Here is a 14,830-nt window from a genome sequence, read left to right on the forward strand (position 1 = left end):
TGGGGCAGCTGGTCAGAAGGATCGTTCGGGGTCATGCTGGGATTTCCTCAGCAGACGCCCTAGATTTCTTGTCGAGAGAGGAAGTCGTCTATCGGGCTGCCACTACCACGCTGGTGGACTTGCAGAGTTCTTCGGGAAAGTAGCAGAACGGTCCTGACGGGGTGTTGACTTCATGGTCGCAGTGTGTCCAAATGCCAAAGATACCGCCGGAACGGACACCTCCCGGCTGGATGCCTTCCAACAGCCAGTGATCTTGACCACCGTAATTGATGAGAAATCTCCATCGCACTTCTCGCGAACCCGGCACAAGGCAGGCAAAGCCTCTGACGGCAATGATGAGACGGCGCATCCCGTTATAACCACGAGAGTGGCCTGAAAAGTAAAGCACTGGCAGATCGGTGCTTATGGGGAGTTTGGTTTGCAGACGTGGGTCAGACGAGATGGACGGGTCCAGTTTGAGTGTCAGTCTCATCAAATCACCGCAGTCTTCGGGTTCGCCATCCAATGTCATCCGCGGCTCTGCCTGACCTTCCCAGTTGTTGTAGGTCCAAAGGTCGGCATAGTCCAGGAATGCGTAGGTCCCCAGCCAAGGACCCGTCGCGCGCGCCCAGTCTTCTGGAGTGGTCGGGTCGACCAGGGTGCGGTGTGGGAGGGAATAGCAGAAGCCTTCTGGCGCGGCGATTTGATCGACGCACTTGGAGAAGTTGAGCCTCATGACGGTCGCAACACCCTCGAGCAGAGGCCAATCGACCTTGCCACTGCCATCTCGCAGGAAGGGAGCGTAATCGTTGTCCGCACCGATGAGGGTCCAGTCATAGACCTTCCTTCTGGCGGCTCCGCGAGCTTTGTGTTCGACGCGTTCCCAGTTGGTAAGGCCGTACATTACGTGCAGGCGCGAAGCCCTAGAAGTCCGACACCTCTCAGACTCGCGTACGGTCATGCTTCTCGTGATGGGACGCGGCGAAAACTCTCGAGAAGGCGTGTCATAAATGAGGCTCTCAATGCCTTCTCGCCACTCGGCCAGGTTGGATAGAATTTGGAGATTCAACGACGTATATCGATCATCCTCTATGGGAACTTTGCCGTTCGCAATGTCGCGGGCATTGGGTGTGAACTTTGCCGTATCAAGAATGCTGAGTAGTGCTTCGATATACGCTTCAGCACGGTCGTTGGAGCCGCACGATCTCGTCCGGACGGCCTGGAGAGCGATGAATCGTTTACTAAGCTCGGTATGAAAGTCGAAACCCCGTTCGTTTGTCGACGGCGGCGTGCCAGGCGTCATCGACCACGCTTCATCTGGATCGTCAAACACGTGGAGGAAGGCAGATTTCCATAAGATCTGATTTTGCGGGCCGGTCGAAGCATACGCGGTCTTGCATGTTCGGCCAAAGCGGATGATTGATTGGGGGTCGAGGAAGGACAGGATGACGGCGAGGATCTCGTGAGGCAGAGCGAATATCGCCATGGTCGGGTCCTAGAAAGGTGTTTCTCGGGATGATTATACAGAAACAGAGACGCCAACAAACGAGAGATACAGCTGGTCTACGGCCATGATGAATCAGCGAGGTGGAAGGGATGAAGTTGGAGGAAACCACGTTGCCGCGTTGTTCACCTTCGGCTTTCTACAGTGAGGACGTTACCGTTCCGCTCCACTGTCCCGTGACCAAGGTCCTAGGTGGTGAGATAGCCGTGAGCCTCGTTACGACGAAAGACTCAGACCTTGCTCTGTCGACGAGTCCTGCTCCCGTAGACAGCGACGAGGTATACCAAAATGGCCGATTGGGCCGATAACTGCCTCGCTAGAAGAAATGGACGCTTCTAAGCATCAAGCCGCGACTTCGGGCATCTTTGGCGCCTGCACGTTGCGTCCAGGCGGTTTTCGGCCCCCCGCCATTGTTGCACTGCCCGCCCGTGCCGCCCTTGGGCAGTTGCGTGACTGCCAATCCCTCCTTCCAAGCCGCCAAAGCGACGCTGAGCTGCAAACTGCAATCTCACAGTGCGCCAGTAGACCGTGACACAGCCTCAGGCAGTCGCACTGCATCCAGCTCTCATTGACTGATGTCGCGTTCCTTTCCACATATAAAGAGATATTGCCAGTATCGCAGCGTGGCCTAGCCATAGCCACTGCCACTCGAGTCCACCTGCATTGTCCCCCCTTGAAACGCAACCACGAATCGAGCTGTGAAACAGCCGCTACGATGCCTCATTTGAAGGAATTGCTCCAAAAAAAAGAGAGGATAGACACCGGAGTGACACAACAGCACACCACACCCCCTCTGCCCCAGGCGAACGAATTCACCTTTGTGCGCACGGACACACATACGGAGGAATACATCAAGCCTCCCTCGTTCGTGGACAGCGACCGAGGCGCTGTTGTGTCTGCTGAGCCCAGAAGTCCTCCCGCGTCGAGACGGTCTTTCAGTCGCTTCCGCAAGAGCCCCAGTCCTGGTGGTGCGGATGTGCAATCCCCCGGGAAAGAGAGGAAGCGACTTTCAGAGCGACTGCATCTGCATCGAGACCGCACTGCTAGTACCAGCTCAGTCAATCTCCCGTCCGATCTGCCTGACCTAGCCGACACTTACACCGACACTTCCGATCGTCAGGACACTGAGGCGAAATGGGAAAAGCGTGCAACCATGCTGGCCAGCAAAAGCCCCATCATACCAGCGAACCAGCTGACTGGCGATCTGGATAACCTCAGTCTTGCGAGTCCTGCGGTACATTCTCCAGCTCGAGCTCCGAGCGTCAACGACCCTGAGAGCGACATCGACATCCAGAAGGCCATTGAGCTTCATGAGTCGGGCCAGCCTGGTGACCTGGAGGCAGCGACAGAGATGTTCCGCAAGCTCGCAGAACGCGGAAACGTTTTATCCCAGGTGCTGTATGGACTGTCTCTGCGCCACGGTTGGGGATGTCACCCTGATCCGGCCAAGGCCATCACCTATCTGTCGGCGGCAGCATCGAACTCTGCCACTATCGAGTCGGACGCTCTCGATGCCGGCATGAAAAAGGGAGGCGCTGCCAAGGGAGAACTTGTTCTTGCGATTTTTGAGTTGGCAAATTGCTTCAGAAATGGCTGGGGAGTTCCCGTCGACAAAGTTGCAGCAAGGCAATACTACGAGACTGCGGCCAATCTAGGGGACACGGACGCCATGAACGAGGCTGCCTGGTGCTACCTGGAAGGATTTGGGGGCAAGAAGGACAAGGTGAGTCAGTGTCCTGTCTCTCATCCGCTGCGCATGTTCCGGAATCCTATCTATCACATGCGTGCTCATGATCTCTTCATTCGACGCGCGACCCCCTTTCCCTTCCACGTGACAAAAGGCGGCAGCAGCCCCCAGCTGAGGCTCATCGACCCACACGAGATCAGGTGCAGCACAATCTGACCTAGATCGAATGTGCCGTGGGTCGGACGTTGACACCCCTTGGGCGTCCTGCGGCCCCCAAATACGCGAAATACCTAAATACAGCACTTCCTCAATGGCAGCTTCACTTTGGGCAGCAATGCAGCAACCACTCCTCCACTCAGCGGTCGCACCGCCGGCCTCTCGTCGTTGTACCTTGCATTAGTCTGAAGTCGTGATGGGCTCCACGAATCACAAACCTTCTGCGTCTCGGAGAAATGAATCGGCACTGACACCATGCATCTCGCGATATAGTTTAAAGCAGCGCAACTTCTCAGATTGGCCGAAAAGAGCGGTTCGAAGACGTTGGGAAACAGCTGGTAAGTCCCAGTTTCATGACTCTTTACGCATCATCCGATCGGAGTCTTTCCCTTCCTGGCACTTTGTCATCTCCTGCGTCGCATTTTCTCACAAATCGGGTCGAAAATCTGGCGGTGTCCTGGGATTCCATGCCAAGACAGACTTGATTGGCGGTCAAACTTGGAGACACATGCGACCGCTTTAGCGACCCGGGTCCACCGTTGTCAGCTTTCAACGGTGGTTCGCACTGGGGAGACTTGGATGTCCAAAGCGAGGTGGCTGGGCTGCCGTCGTCCACCAGGCGCAAAGGAATCCGAAGCATCCCATGGGCAAGCAGTCGGCCTCTTTGGGAGCCTCAATGTTTCATTTGCAACCCGGACAAACAGCGGTGATGCGTGACTATGTGCTGACGTCTTGGTGTTTGTGATGATCAGGATTTGGAAGGAGAAATACGACCCACCAAAATGAGCCCACGCCCCGTGCAGCCGTCCGAATATCGGCTCGATATGCGGCCATGACCTTGAGCCTGACACGTCTGTTGCTCCCAAAGACCAGGACAAGTTCGCAGACCTGACTCAAAGCGAGGCGAGGGGACGCAGGCCGAGGAATCCGAGGACCGAGACCATAACCTCAACCAACAATTTACCCTCAACTGGCCCTCAAACCTGTCAACCTTCGCTCCCGCGCTAGTATCCCCCGTCTCCTCCTTACTCCTACCCAGGCAACGAACGAGCTTTAAGCGACGATCTTCCTGGTATCTCCGTTTCGTCGTCCAAGGCACTTTGGCAACTCAGGACGGGCTGAGCAGGGCCGAAGGCATGGAAGCGGGCCACGGCAACCGCCGTAGCCCATTGCCGAAGCTTCAGGTCGAGTTGTTGGCTCCTCAGCAGTGGTCGTGGAGGAGGCCGTGCCTGCATGACGCAGGGGACTTCGTAGGGGAGCTGGTGCCTGCCTGGACTGGGCTGTTGCCCCGACGTGTGAACATCTTATCACGATCCCATGTGTTCTGGATGCGTGCGCTGCTCCAACAGGAAGACTTCACTGCTCGTCGCTCCTCGTTGCTCAGGCTGAGACATGGCCAGTACCTCGACATGGCCAATGCCGCAATGATGGGTTTAGCCTTTTCCTTTTGACCTAAAGGTCATGACATGGTGCCGAGGTCGCAGCCGAGGACAGAAAAGGTTCACGTCGACCTTGACGGTGAAGGTGACCGGACCACCTAGGGGCCATGTGTGACGGGGAGAAAAATTCAGGTCTGGGACCCTGACTTGCCCCCATCGACCAGTATTGCAAGCACATGAATCCCTGAGAAAAAGGAGATACGAAGGTAGATTTTTGATTCCTTGCCCCCGAGCGGGTTTTGCAACGCTGTTCATTAAATCATAATAGTCATCAAATTCTCAATCATCCCAGCTTGGGGCTATCTGATCTGATCTGATCCGCTGTGCTTGCTCCGTTTTCTCTCTCGTTCTGTGCGCGTGCGTCGCTGCCCCGGCTCTGCTTGGTTTGCTATATAGTAATATATGATGGGAATGAAGACGTCAAAATCTGTACTGTGTGGTCGTTTCATGACATAACGGGTCGTTACATATTGGGAGGGGATGGGACGTTTCTGTGTCCTGTGCTGCGCCGCCCCTGTTCGTGCCATCGTTCCATCCATGGCCCTGGGAGATCTGAGGCCGGGGGGGATTGCTCCATTCAATTCTCGTCAATACGGGCGTTCCTGGGTTTCCTTTTTTGCCCTGTCCCTTGCTTCGGCCGTCACGCCGGCCATGTCCCCCTGTCATAAGCTTTATCCATGGTGAATGGCTCTGTCCGTGTCTCTGGTTTCCCAATCCACCCTCCTCCCCGTGAGGCATAAAGTCTGCTATATCCAAGAGGTAGAAGCTCATCTTATCATAGGCCGTTAGATAACTGGTAATCATCATGTCGTAGTCATACTAAAAACCGAAATGCAAGAAAAAGCAAAGAATAAACCAAAATCCTAAAAGGTCTCTCCAGATGCCCAAAATCAAGGAAATTGGAAAATCAAGGAAATTGTGCCCTGGAGCATATGTCTCTTTCCCGCTGGCTTTGCGCTTCCGCTATCCGTAGGTCGCTAAAATCAGGCTGGCTCGGTCGAGCGGCCTGTCCGAAAAGTTTACCCAGATGGAGAATCCATCTCGTCCAAACCCAATGACAAAGGAAACCTGAAGAGTGGTGAGTCTGTTCAGAAGCCAAAAATCAAGGCGTCGTTCGTAATACCATCGTGAAGTCTCGCTGGGACCTTGGCGGTCAGGAGGTCACTCGATTTTCGTTTGCGCAACCATTTCGCGGAAGTCTCGCAGAACTTTCTCTGGGACACGGTCGAGGAGGACACTCCTTTCTCGTGCTTTGTTTCCCAGACCAGCCATCTTCTCGAGGCCGTCACGCTTGGCTTGCATGCTTGCAAATAGTTGTTGCAGTTTGGTCGGTTTGATTTCGACGAGGTCATCATCGTCCTCACCATCATCCCTAAAGCCACAGTCGGGACTGTTGATGTGGTTGTAAGAGGCGGCCGACAGCGAGAACGCAGCTGCAGCCTGCTGTTGACGGGAAGGTGTAGTCAAGGATGTATGCAGGCTGTCGAGAGCGGTGTCAGACGGCTGAGGAGCTATTCCAGAGACGTCAGACAGAGCGTGAGGGAAGTTGCTGCCGTCAACCGAGGCCGCAGGCCGGGAAGGGAGGACTTCCTGTGCGCCCTCGGGCCCCGACGCGAGGACAGCTTGGAGGACATGGCCGGCCTCGGCACGATATTCGTTGGACAGCGTCGGTATAGCCGGGGTAACGACCGCAACCGACGTTGCAGCACTCGCAGCTTTCGACAACGACCCAGCTTGAGACATAATGAAAGCTCCAGACAGTAAGCACATGTAGAAGGTTTCCCAGCTGAAAGCAGCGTCGACCTTGACATCTGATTTCGCGGTGGTGGTGGTTGCAGATGGATCGGAATTGGAGGTCGTGGTCGGTCGTGGAGTGGCTTGTCGCTGCAAAGGATCGGACTCGTCCATTTTCAGGTCGTCGCCATTGATGAGGCTGAAGTTGTCGTCCCAATTGTCTTCTAGACCGAGATCCTTGAAGCTGTTGAAGTCACTAGAGAACGCGTCCGAGTCGTTGGTCGAGAAGGCCTGTGCATTCTGTTCCCGCTCAAGATCCCGGACCGTGTCTTTCAAGATGGTGTTCATGCGTCGAAGCTCGGCGGTCTCAAGTGTCTTTGTCCGGATGGCCTCATCTCTCTCATACGAGAGTTGGTGGATGTACTGCTCAAGTTGTTGGATTTGATGGTTCCATCGCTGTCTCTCCTGGTGAAGGACATTCTCAAGTTGGGAGATTGTCTCCTCAAGTTCGCCCTTTTGATTGGTGAGCATCTTCTTGTCCGCCTCCAACTTCTCAGCGTTCTGCTTCTTCCGCATACGAGAGTCGAGTCTGTCCACGAGGTTAGCCTTGGCAGAGACATGCTTGCGTTGTACTTACGCTGCTTGACGGTTCCGGAGCAGGCGCTTCTGCTGCTTCAGTTCTTTCTTCTCTTCTTCATTCGACGCATGCGCGATCAGAGTGTCGATGGTGTTGATGTTTCGCTCAGCGGGGATGTCGAACTTGGCGTTCTTCTTCCTGATGCCATCTGATCGCATGACAAACATAGGCGACGTCCCTCTGTATCTCTGTCTTATCCGTCGGCCAGTTGAGGCGACATCTGAGGAAGTAGTCGAAGCCCATCCACCTTGACTCGACTGCGGCGACATGGAGACGGCGGATACAGGCTCTTGTTGTGCGAAATTGAACGTCACAGGCCCGTTGTACTGGACCTGCTGCTCGAAGGGCTCTTGTACCGGGCTGAAGAATGGAGTGGGAGTACTGGCTTCGGATTGTGCAGACAAGGGCCACGCTTGGTTGGGCATGAACCCGGGGCCGCAGTTCGCAGTGTTGCTCTGACCAAAGAACGCGCCATTGGACGTCGACAGTGAGACCGAGGACTGCGAGAAGTGACGAGCCGGCGCCATGCCTCCGTGGGGCCTCTCCTGCCAGACTTGCGAGGATGCCGAAAAATCGTCCTCTAACTTTGCGATTGAAGGGCGTCGACTGGCCGAGAGGTCGGTCGCCGTCATATCGGCGGGGGTGGAGGACTCGAAGACCTTGTCGTCGAGGATTGAGGAGGAATCGTCTTCGGTGAGCGCTGGCTTGATGTCGTCCGGCCAGTGAGGATGCCCATATGTGAAGTATGGTTGCGGCTGGTACTGCATCGCCATGGGTGCAGGTGATTTGAGACTGACAACAGATTGTTTGTTGTGTGCCGATGGACGGGTTAAGTGGCGGTGAGCAAAAGGTGGGGAAGGTTGTGGTGGGAGTGCTCGTTCCGGTTTATGTATCAACTCTCAAGGCCGGATGAGATGAGCAGCCGCGACAACAAGCATACCGGGTCTGCGAAGAGGTAAAGGATGTAGACGTAGATGTCAGATATTCAGAGATGGGAAGCAGATGAACTGGATCGGGAGAGGAGATGCAGCAGGTTTAGTATGTACTGTGGACACAAGCGAGCGCTCCCAGATACCGTACCATACCGGCGAGGAAAAGAGCGGAGGGGTAGGATCAAGATCAGAAACAAGGAGCCTGACGGGAGCAGCCTCCAAGCCCCGTTTCCCGGCCTCTGGACGGGTGATGAGAGGAGAGGGAACAGGACGTCGACCGAGGAATCAATGGCGAGGAAGATTTGGGGTGGAGAGAGTCAAGACGGGACTCAGTCTCGCAGCATCGAGCCTCGATTGAGGAAGCCGGCTCCACCAGCGACCGAGGAGACCAGTGCGGTGTGTGTAGAAAAAGCAGCGGGATGGCAGACAGGACACGAGGGAAGGAAGCAGGAGCACGGGGATGGTTGGGCGGTTTCTAGGCGGCCGGGGTGAGGATTGGATGCTCTGCTCACTCTTCGCCCGCCATATGGTTTGCTTCGCTTTGGGCAGCGACCGCAGGAGGAGACCTGAGTCCAGTGGTCGCAGCGCGCGGCCTGCAGAAGAACGTTTGCTCTCACGCAACCAGACTGGCTGTGCGAGTCTCCGCATAGGGTGACCTTTCATGCGACCGCCTCTTAGGTCGCTTCAGCGCGTTTCTCATCCACCCAGCGCTCGTGAGTTCTCCGGGTTAGGCACGATTCAATGGCGACGCCCGGAAATGAGAAGACACAGTCACCATCGACGGAAGGAGACGACGACTGGTTCTCGGCACGGTCATTGATGGCCTCGATGTTTCTGAAGCAAGGCCGGGCAAAACAGACGGGATGGGGATGTCAGAAGACAAAGGACGGCCCAGTGACCTGAGGAGGACCCGCGATTGGCACAGCCATCCAAAGTCCTGTGCCGTTTCCAGGTCGCCCTCGACGTGACCTGTTCCGCAGATGATTGTAGCATGCAAGGAAAGCAAAACAAGATGGACGGGGGCAGGGCGCAAGAAACCCAAGCCAGCCCCAACCCCTCCCGATACGCGTTCTAGGCTTGACTGTTTGCTCTCCGGGTTAGAGGATCGCTTACGCTGCCCGGTGCTGACGGCGGCGCTGGAAATCTCAGGTTCGGCACGGGCCTGGCGCCCAGCTCCGCGTAAATCGCATCATCCGCATCATCCTGGTGCCTTGCCGACTGAGTGTCGGGCGATGGGTCATTTGGAAGCATATGACTTTTGGCCCTTCTGACCCTGAAGATCAACGCTCGGGGGATGACAAGCGCGAATCTGACCACCTGGTTTTATCGATCGGAAAACGATCGTCTTCCTTTGAAGAGATGGCAATCACGGTTCGCTAGCAACACTCACGGGTCAATGATTCATCGGGACGATCAATGAAATGAGCAGGTCCGCAGCCAAAGCGCAACCCTTCCATTGACTGTCTAGAGCCTGATGGTGAGGTCTTCTGATCAAGTCTCACGATTGTTTGCCTGGCCTCGTATTGGAAAGCTCGTCAGAGACGGCTTACCGTGCAGAAATAGGTACAGTACAGGACCTATTGATAGCTTTACTGCAACATCTCAAGGATTGAATGGAGCAATTCCCCGTCCACTGTAGGTCGCCCGAGACTGCTGTGTCTGTGTACTGTGTACGTCCCCCAACAAGCCACGCTCTACAATAATGACGTCCACGACTTCGAATACAGCAATCACCATACGCAGCACCTGTTGTCCCGACACAGCCCAACGACAGCCCCTCTCTGTCCTTCTACAACTCGAGCGCAAGCGATGATCGGACTGCCCGAGCTCGTTCTGGACAAAAGCAACACCCTCATAGCCATCCCATTGCAATTCGGCAACAGCATCGATATGATTCCGCCTTGCCATGCTCCAACCTTCGTCAGCTCCGTGACCACGTTGCGGCGCGGATCTCACCCGCTTGTCTGGACTGTGAAAGCCCATTAGTGCGTCCCGGACGTTGGCGCAATCACAGTCACAGTGTGGGCCAGACAGCAACCACGTTCAGACAGGAAGAGAGCGTAATCATTGTCGGGCTCAACATTCCGCAACATCGGGTCCTACTTGATGAGGATAGCGTCGTACGCCATATTGGTACTCGAGACTTCACACGCGAGCGTCAGTCTGTTATCGACACGGTGAATACCGAGTGTCCAATTCATTACCTTGATGGCTGCCTTTGACGCTACGAAGTCGTCTGTTCTCCGGGTTGTAGCCAGAAACCATAGAGAATACAAGTTGTCACTGCAGACCGGCCCTAATGGAGGCCGTAGATAGTATACTTGTCCTGTCGCACATAAAATGAGAGATTGGGGTATCTAAGAGCATGGCTGCATATAACAAACAGGACCAAGAGGACAGGACCAAAAGGCCAAATCAAGACGCCACTGAGTAACGTTCATGCCGTTCGAACATTCCATTAACACTGTTATAACCTCCGTTCAGGCCTCCTTTGCATCGAAAAACTCGTCGACCCCATCATCAAGATGCCCATACAACCTGCCCGCCTGCGGTGTGGGATACCGTGTTTTCTCGTCCGAGCCAACCACCATTTCCAAATGCCCGGGATAGGTTTCACGTACAGTGACGGTCTGTCTCCATGTTTTGGCCGCCTCCACGCCTGCACAAGTGTCCTGCAACCTTGGCGAGGGATGTGAGTTCAACGCCAACGCAATCAGCTCTGCGACCGTCGACCATGAACTGACCAATCCCTCCTTCCGGATGACAACCTTATAAAAGATGAAGACAGAATGCGCAGTCGCAACGACCACGTGGATCAACAGCACGATGATCCCGAACTGTACAGTCTTCGACCCTTCCCAGCTATAGCCATACCCGTAGCGATCGAAGACGGGATCGATGCGGAGCAGACTCCCGAGGTCTGCGGCTGTGGTATTCAGAGTTTCGTCTTCACCTCCCTGAGCGGTTGTCACAAGGAAGCGGCCAACGAGCTTGTCGCCGTCTGTCCGGTTCAGCAGAAACATAGACGGTGAGTAGGGAAAAAGACCGTTGCCGGCGATTCGTGCTAGACCATCCGTGATTGCCCCAGCGAGTAGGGTAGATATCATGGTGGCACGACTCCTTCGGACGTCATCAATTGTACGGTTGGCAGATACACCTGTTTGCGCGCTGCCGACGAATGGCGACTTGAAAGCATTCATGACTTGATCAGTGACTTGGGCGTCCTCGAACACTGCTTGCTGAAGCATGGCAATGATGGCAGGTATGGACCCGTCAGAGAAGGCAATATCCTGGTTGATCGCGTCTGCGTAATCCTGGCTGATCGTGATGTTCCTGACCGGTTGATCGACAGCAGCTTCATGAGGGAGAGTGAGGCAAGTGTTTGGCAGTTTCCCTTTGATGGTGAATGCTACCTGATCGCTGGTCCTCGGCTCGTAGAAAACATCCACAGGTACCCACTGCGCGTAGATGCTACAGGCGTGAATCTCTGTTGCCTGGCGCAGGTCCGTTGGGTCGTCCGTCGTTGTGTATTCCCAGGGTACTCTGACTGCTGCACCGATGGCTGGGTTTTCAGCTCCCTCAGGCATGCGCACCCAGTCGAATGTGGTGTCGTTCAGCGTGCTGTGGTATGGCAGGATGTAATCCTTAGTGGGGAGTTGCTTATCGGGTGTGAAACTGGGAAAGTTGACATGAGAACGATCTTCAACCTCGGAGGTGTTGTAGTAGTCATTTCCGTTGCACATGACCTCGACCCTTGGAGCAAAGATCGGACCAGCTAGACTCAGCCTCGGTCGCGTAGTTGCGAGAGCTAGACCTTGCCAGTTATTGCGAGCAAAAGTCCAGTAGGCAGTCAGCGCCCCAGTAATGAATGTGTTCAATGACATGCCTGAGGCCCTCCCGTCAAAGTCACTGGCACAGCTCTGAGTCGAAAGAACTCTTCGAGTGTCTCCGCGCACGTCGGGAAAGCTGATGTTCGTGCCAGCGGTGGAATTGGTGAACAGTAGGTTGCCAGCCCATTGATAGGTGTCACGGAAGCCGCCTGCGGGACATGAATCCTGGACTGCGGTGGAGAACGTAACGTTGACGCAGTCAACGCCCGAATCCGGAGCATTGACACTCCCTTTGGTAAGTTCATTCGGCCACAGCACAGTGCTTTGATTGTAGATATAGAAAGGGAGAACGTCATCGACAAAAGGCCTGTCGATATGGAACCAGTTAAGCGATGGAATGACTGCGATGGCAGAAGATGGTCCTGCGAGGGTGGCAAGGATAGTCGCCAGGAGTGAGAGGAGCCAAAACCTCCAGTAGTGAGCTTTGCCTGTCATGATCGAAGACCAATATGCTTTGGTCCTCATGTAGTCACCAGAGCCAATCGCAAAACTGTTCGCTAGCATTCCAAGCGGGAGCCCATGATTGCCAACGAGATGTACCTGGGCAACATGCATAATGATATTTCCCAACGAGGCGACCAAGATCAGCTCGTGCAATTTGGCTGCCAGTTGAAGAGCGTTCATTGCACCTCCTTGTGTGATGCCGGGGAGGATTTCGACGTTAGGATCCACCAAATCCATCCTGTCACCCTTGGGTTAGTTGACATGCCCTGAACATCGAGATCTGGTTCACCTACCAGTACTCATTCCTGAAGCTCAACTGAACTACCGCTACACTGATAGCACCAGCCGCAAAGTGAGGGAGAAGTTTGTATGAGTTTGGCCAAAAGCCCACTCGGATAGCTTCCTTGGGCCCTTCGATGGATTGACCAAAGGTCTGCGCATGATTCGGTGTCGTCGCATCGGCCAGCTCAACCTTCTCATATTCGAAGAACCTGTCTGGAGGGTTTGTAAAGCTTTGAACAGTGTAAGTCCGTTTCGGACCAGCAGGGAAGATAGGATCAAGCGAGTGTTGTGAGTCGTTCACGGCTTGCTCGGGGGCCATATTGAAGATTTTACCGTATAAAGAACGAGAGGTACGGCGACCTGCGCCGAGTCGATCCATGTTGGAAAGCAAAAGACTTGACCAGAGCCGTGGTGAAGTGGTCTGTGGTCCAGCAGAGAATCTCAAAGTATATGCATCAAAGCCGACAACGAGAATACAGTCAATCCCGTGCCGTGAGCATTTGAGGCAAGGATTGTCATGAAGCAGAGGGGGACTTCGATTGCCAATATACGCAGGGGTAAGCGATATATTGCACTGGGTACCTACGTAGTATTGTCAGCCCTGTAAGGAGAAATTGGTCCTTGGATTGCGACACTAATATCCTGAGCGCGCGACGAGGCGCCCAGTGCAGGGCACCATCAGCCTCATGGGGTTAGAAAGCATGATCTCGGGTCAGAAGCAGTCAGTGTGAGCTGCTGATGGTTTTCAAGTTGAGCCAGAAGCCTGGAAAGCGTTTGTGGCAGGCGAATTTGAAACGCTATGCGCGCGACCATGTGGACCACAGTAAGCACTAGCTTGGTTGTATTAGTGAACCACGTTTCAGGGACCCCTCGGTCGGTTGACGACTTTACTTCCGGAGAGGACGAGTTGTGGACATGATTCCCCGATCCAGACTGAACCCAAGCCAGGCGCAGACCATCAGAGGAGCCTCGAGGAGGAGAAGAGGAATCGTTCAGTGGTTGGATTTCGGAGTCCAAGGCAGTAAAAATACGGGAGCAGCGGTAAACCTACATCAAAGCACGAGCAAGCGAGATGAGGAGGGTCGCTCGATGATTTCCACATGGGTTCATACCTCGGACGTAGGGTTTAACTCGTAGCGAGTTGTGGATGACTGATCTGAAGAGGCTCAAGGGCCAAAAATAAATGAACAGTTGGTGATCCGATCGGCTTGCCGCTGTTGGTGGTTGGCTGGGCTGTCGGAAGTGCTTACCTAACCTTAAGCCCTTGCGTGCAGTCGGAGTATTTTCCGCCTATTCTGGCAAGTAGAAACCGCGTCCCACTGGCCTCTACTCGTACTGGGTACAGGAAGTCACTCACATCTCATCGTTCCCTGACTCGAAACTCATTCATCATTCCGTTCCACAGAGCCCGCTTATGTGCCTGGGCTGCGGGATGCTGCCACAATCTGTACAGACCAATGCGCCTGCTGCCTGTGATGACTCTCGTTCGATTCTGGTGGGTACCTTCGTCCTTTGGGCCACCTCGTGTCAGTCCTTGGGAGCTTACTTGAGCCTAATGGCTTATGGGCTGCAGAAGGCAAAAGAAGCAAACGACTATGCATGCTTCAGAACTGCGTAACAATGTTGCTAGCCGCCTCAGGCAGGGCCGGCTGTATTCGCGGCTGGATTCGAATAGTCGGATCCGTTAAGGCCTCATGTCGCTACTGTATTTGGATGAACGGTCAGCTCACTGAATGTCCCCCTTCAGTGTCGGAATCGAACCCGAAGTGGTTGACCATCATCCAGAATCTGATATGGTCTTTTCTTTTGGTGCTTTTCACTCAAGTCTTCCTCGATATCTTTCAGCTGCTTCGAGCAGACCGCCACAGCGCCGTGGGTCTATACCAAGAGTCCTGGTCCGTACCCGTGGCAAAGTCACTGACATCAACCCCCGACGACATGCCCGGAGCAGGTCTATGTGAAACCCATCTTATCGCCTTCTATGACTGGCTGAACAGAAAGCGTACGGAGCGTCGTTCAGAGATTGTGTCAGAAATGGTAAGCCACAAGATAAGCTAGGCTTCCACCACTTCACGAGGACGGTTGG

At 54.5% G+C, this 14,830-nt stretch overlaps 4 protein-coding genes across 4 annotated transcripts; 1 reads left to right on the forward strand and 3 right to left on the reverse strand.

The window, feature by feature from the left end:
* Positions 1–88: 88 nt before the first annotated feature.
* On the reverse strand, positions 89–1,465 carry G647_05848 (uncharacterized protein; the record flags this gene model as incomplete). The annotated part of the gene is made up of 1 exon (XM_008730174.1): positions 89–1,465. One exon carries the CDS (start codon positions 1,463–1,465, stop codon positions 89–91), a length of 1,377 nt encoding a protein of 458 aa, XP_008728396.1.
* A 733-nt stretch (positions 1,466–2,198) lies between these two features.
* Positions 2,199–3,386, forward strand: G647_05849 (uncharacterized protein; the record flags this gene model as incomplete). Its single annotated transcript, XM_008730175.1, has 1 exon — positions 2,199–3,386. One exon carries the CDS (start codon positions 2,199–2,201, stop codon positions 3,384–3,386), a length of 1,188 nt encoding a protein of 395 aa, XP_008728397.1.
* Positions 3,387–5,986: 2,600 nt separating this feature from the next.
* Positions 5,987–7,969, reverse strand: G647_05850 (uncharacterized protein; the record flags this gene model as incomplete). The annotated part of the gene is made up of 2 exons (XM_008730176.1): positions 5,987–7,148; positions 7,197–7,969. 2 exons carry the CDS (start codon positions 7,967–7,969, stop codon positions 5,987–5,989), a joined length of 1,935 nt encoding a protein of 644 aa, XP_008728398.1.
* A 2,639-nt stretch (positions 7,970–10,608) lies between these two features.
* Positions 10,609–13,063, reverse strand: G647_05851 (uncharacterized protein; the record flags this gene model as incomplete). The annotated part of the gene is made up of 2 exons (XM_008730177.1): positions 10,609–12,700; positions 12,756–13,063. The coding sequence occupies 2 exons, from the start codon at positions 13,061–13,063 to the stop codon at positions 10,609–10,611; spliced, it is 2,400 nt and encodes a 799-aa protein (XP_008728399.1).
* Positions 13,064–14,830: the final 1,767 nt, after the last annotated feature.

This window comes from Cladophialophora carrionii (genome assembly GCF_000365165.1).
Source record: "Cladophialophora carrionii CBS 160.54 unplaced genomic scaffold supercont1.5, whole genome shotgun sequence".
Lineage (NCBI taxonomy): Eukaryota > Fungi > Ascomycota > Eurotiomycetes > Chaetothyriales > Herpotrichiellaceae > Cladophialophora > Cladophialophora carrionii.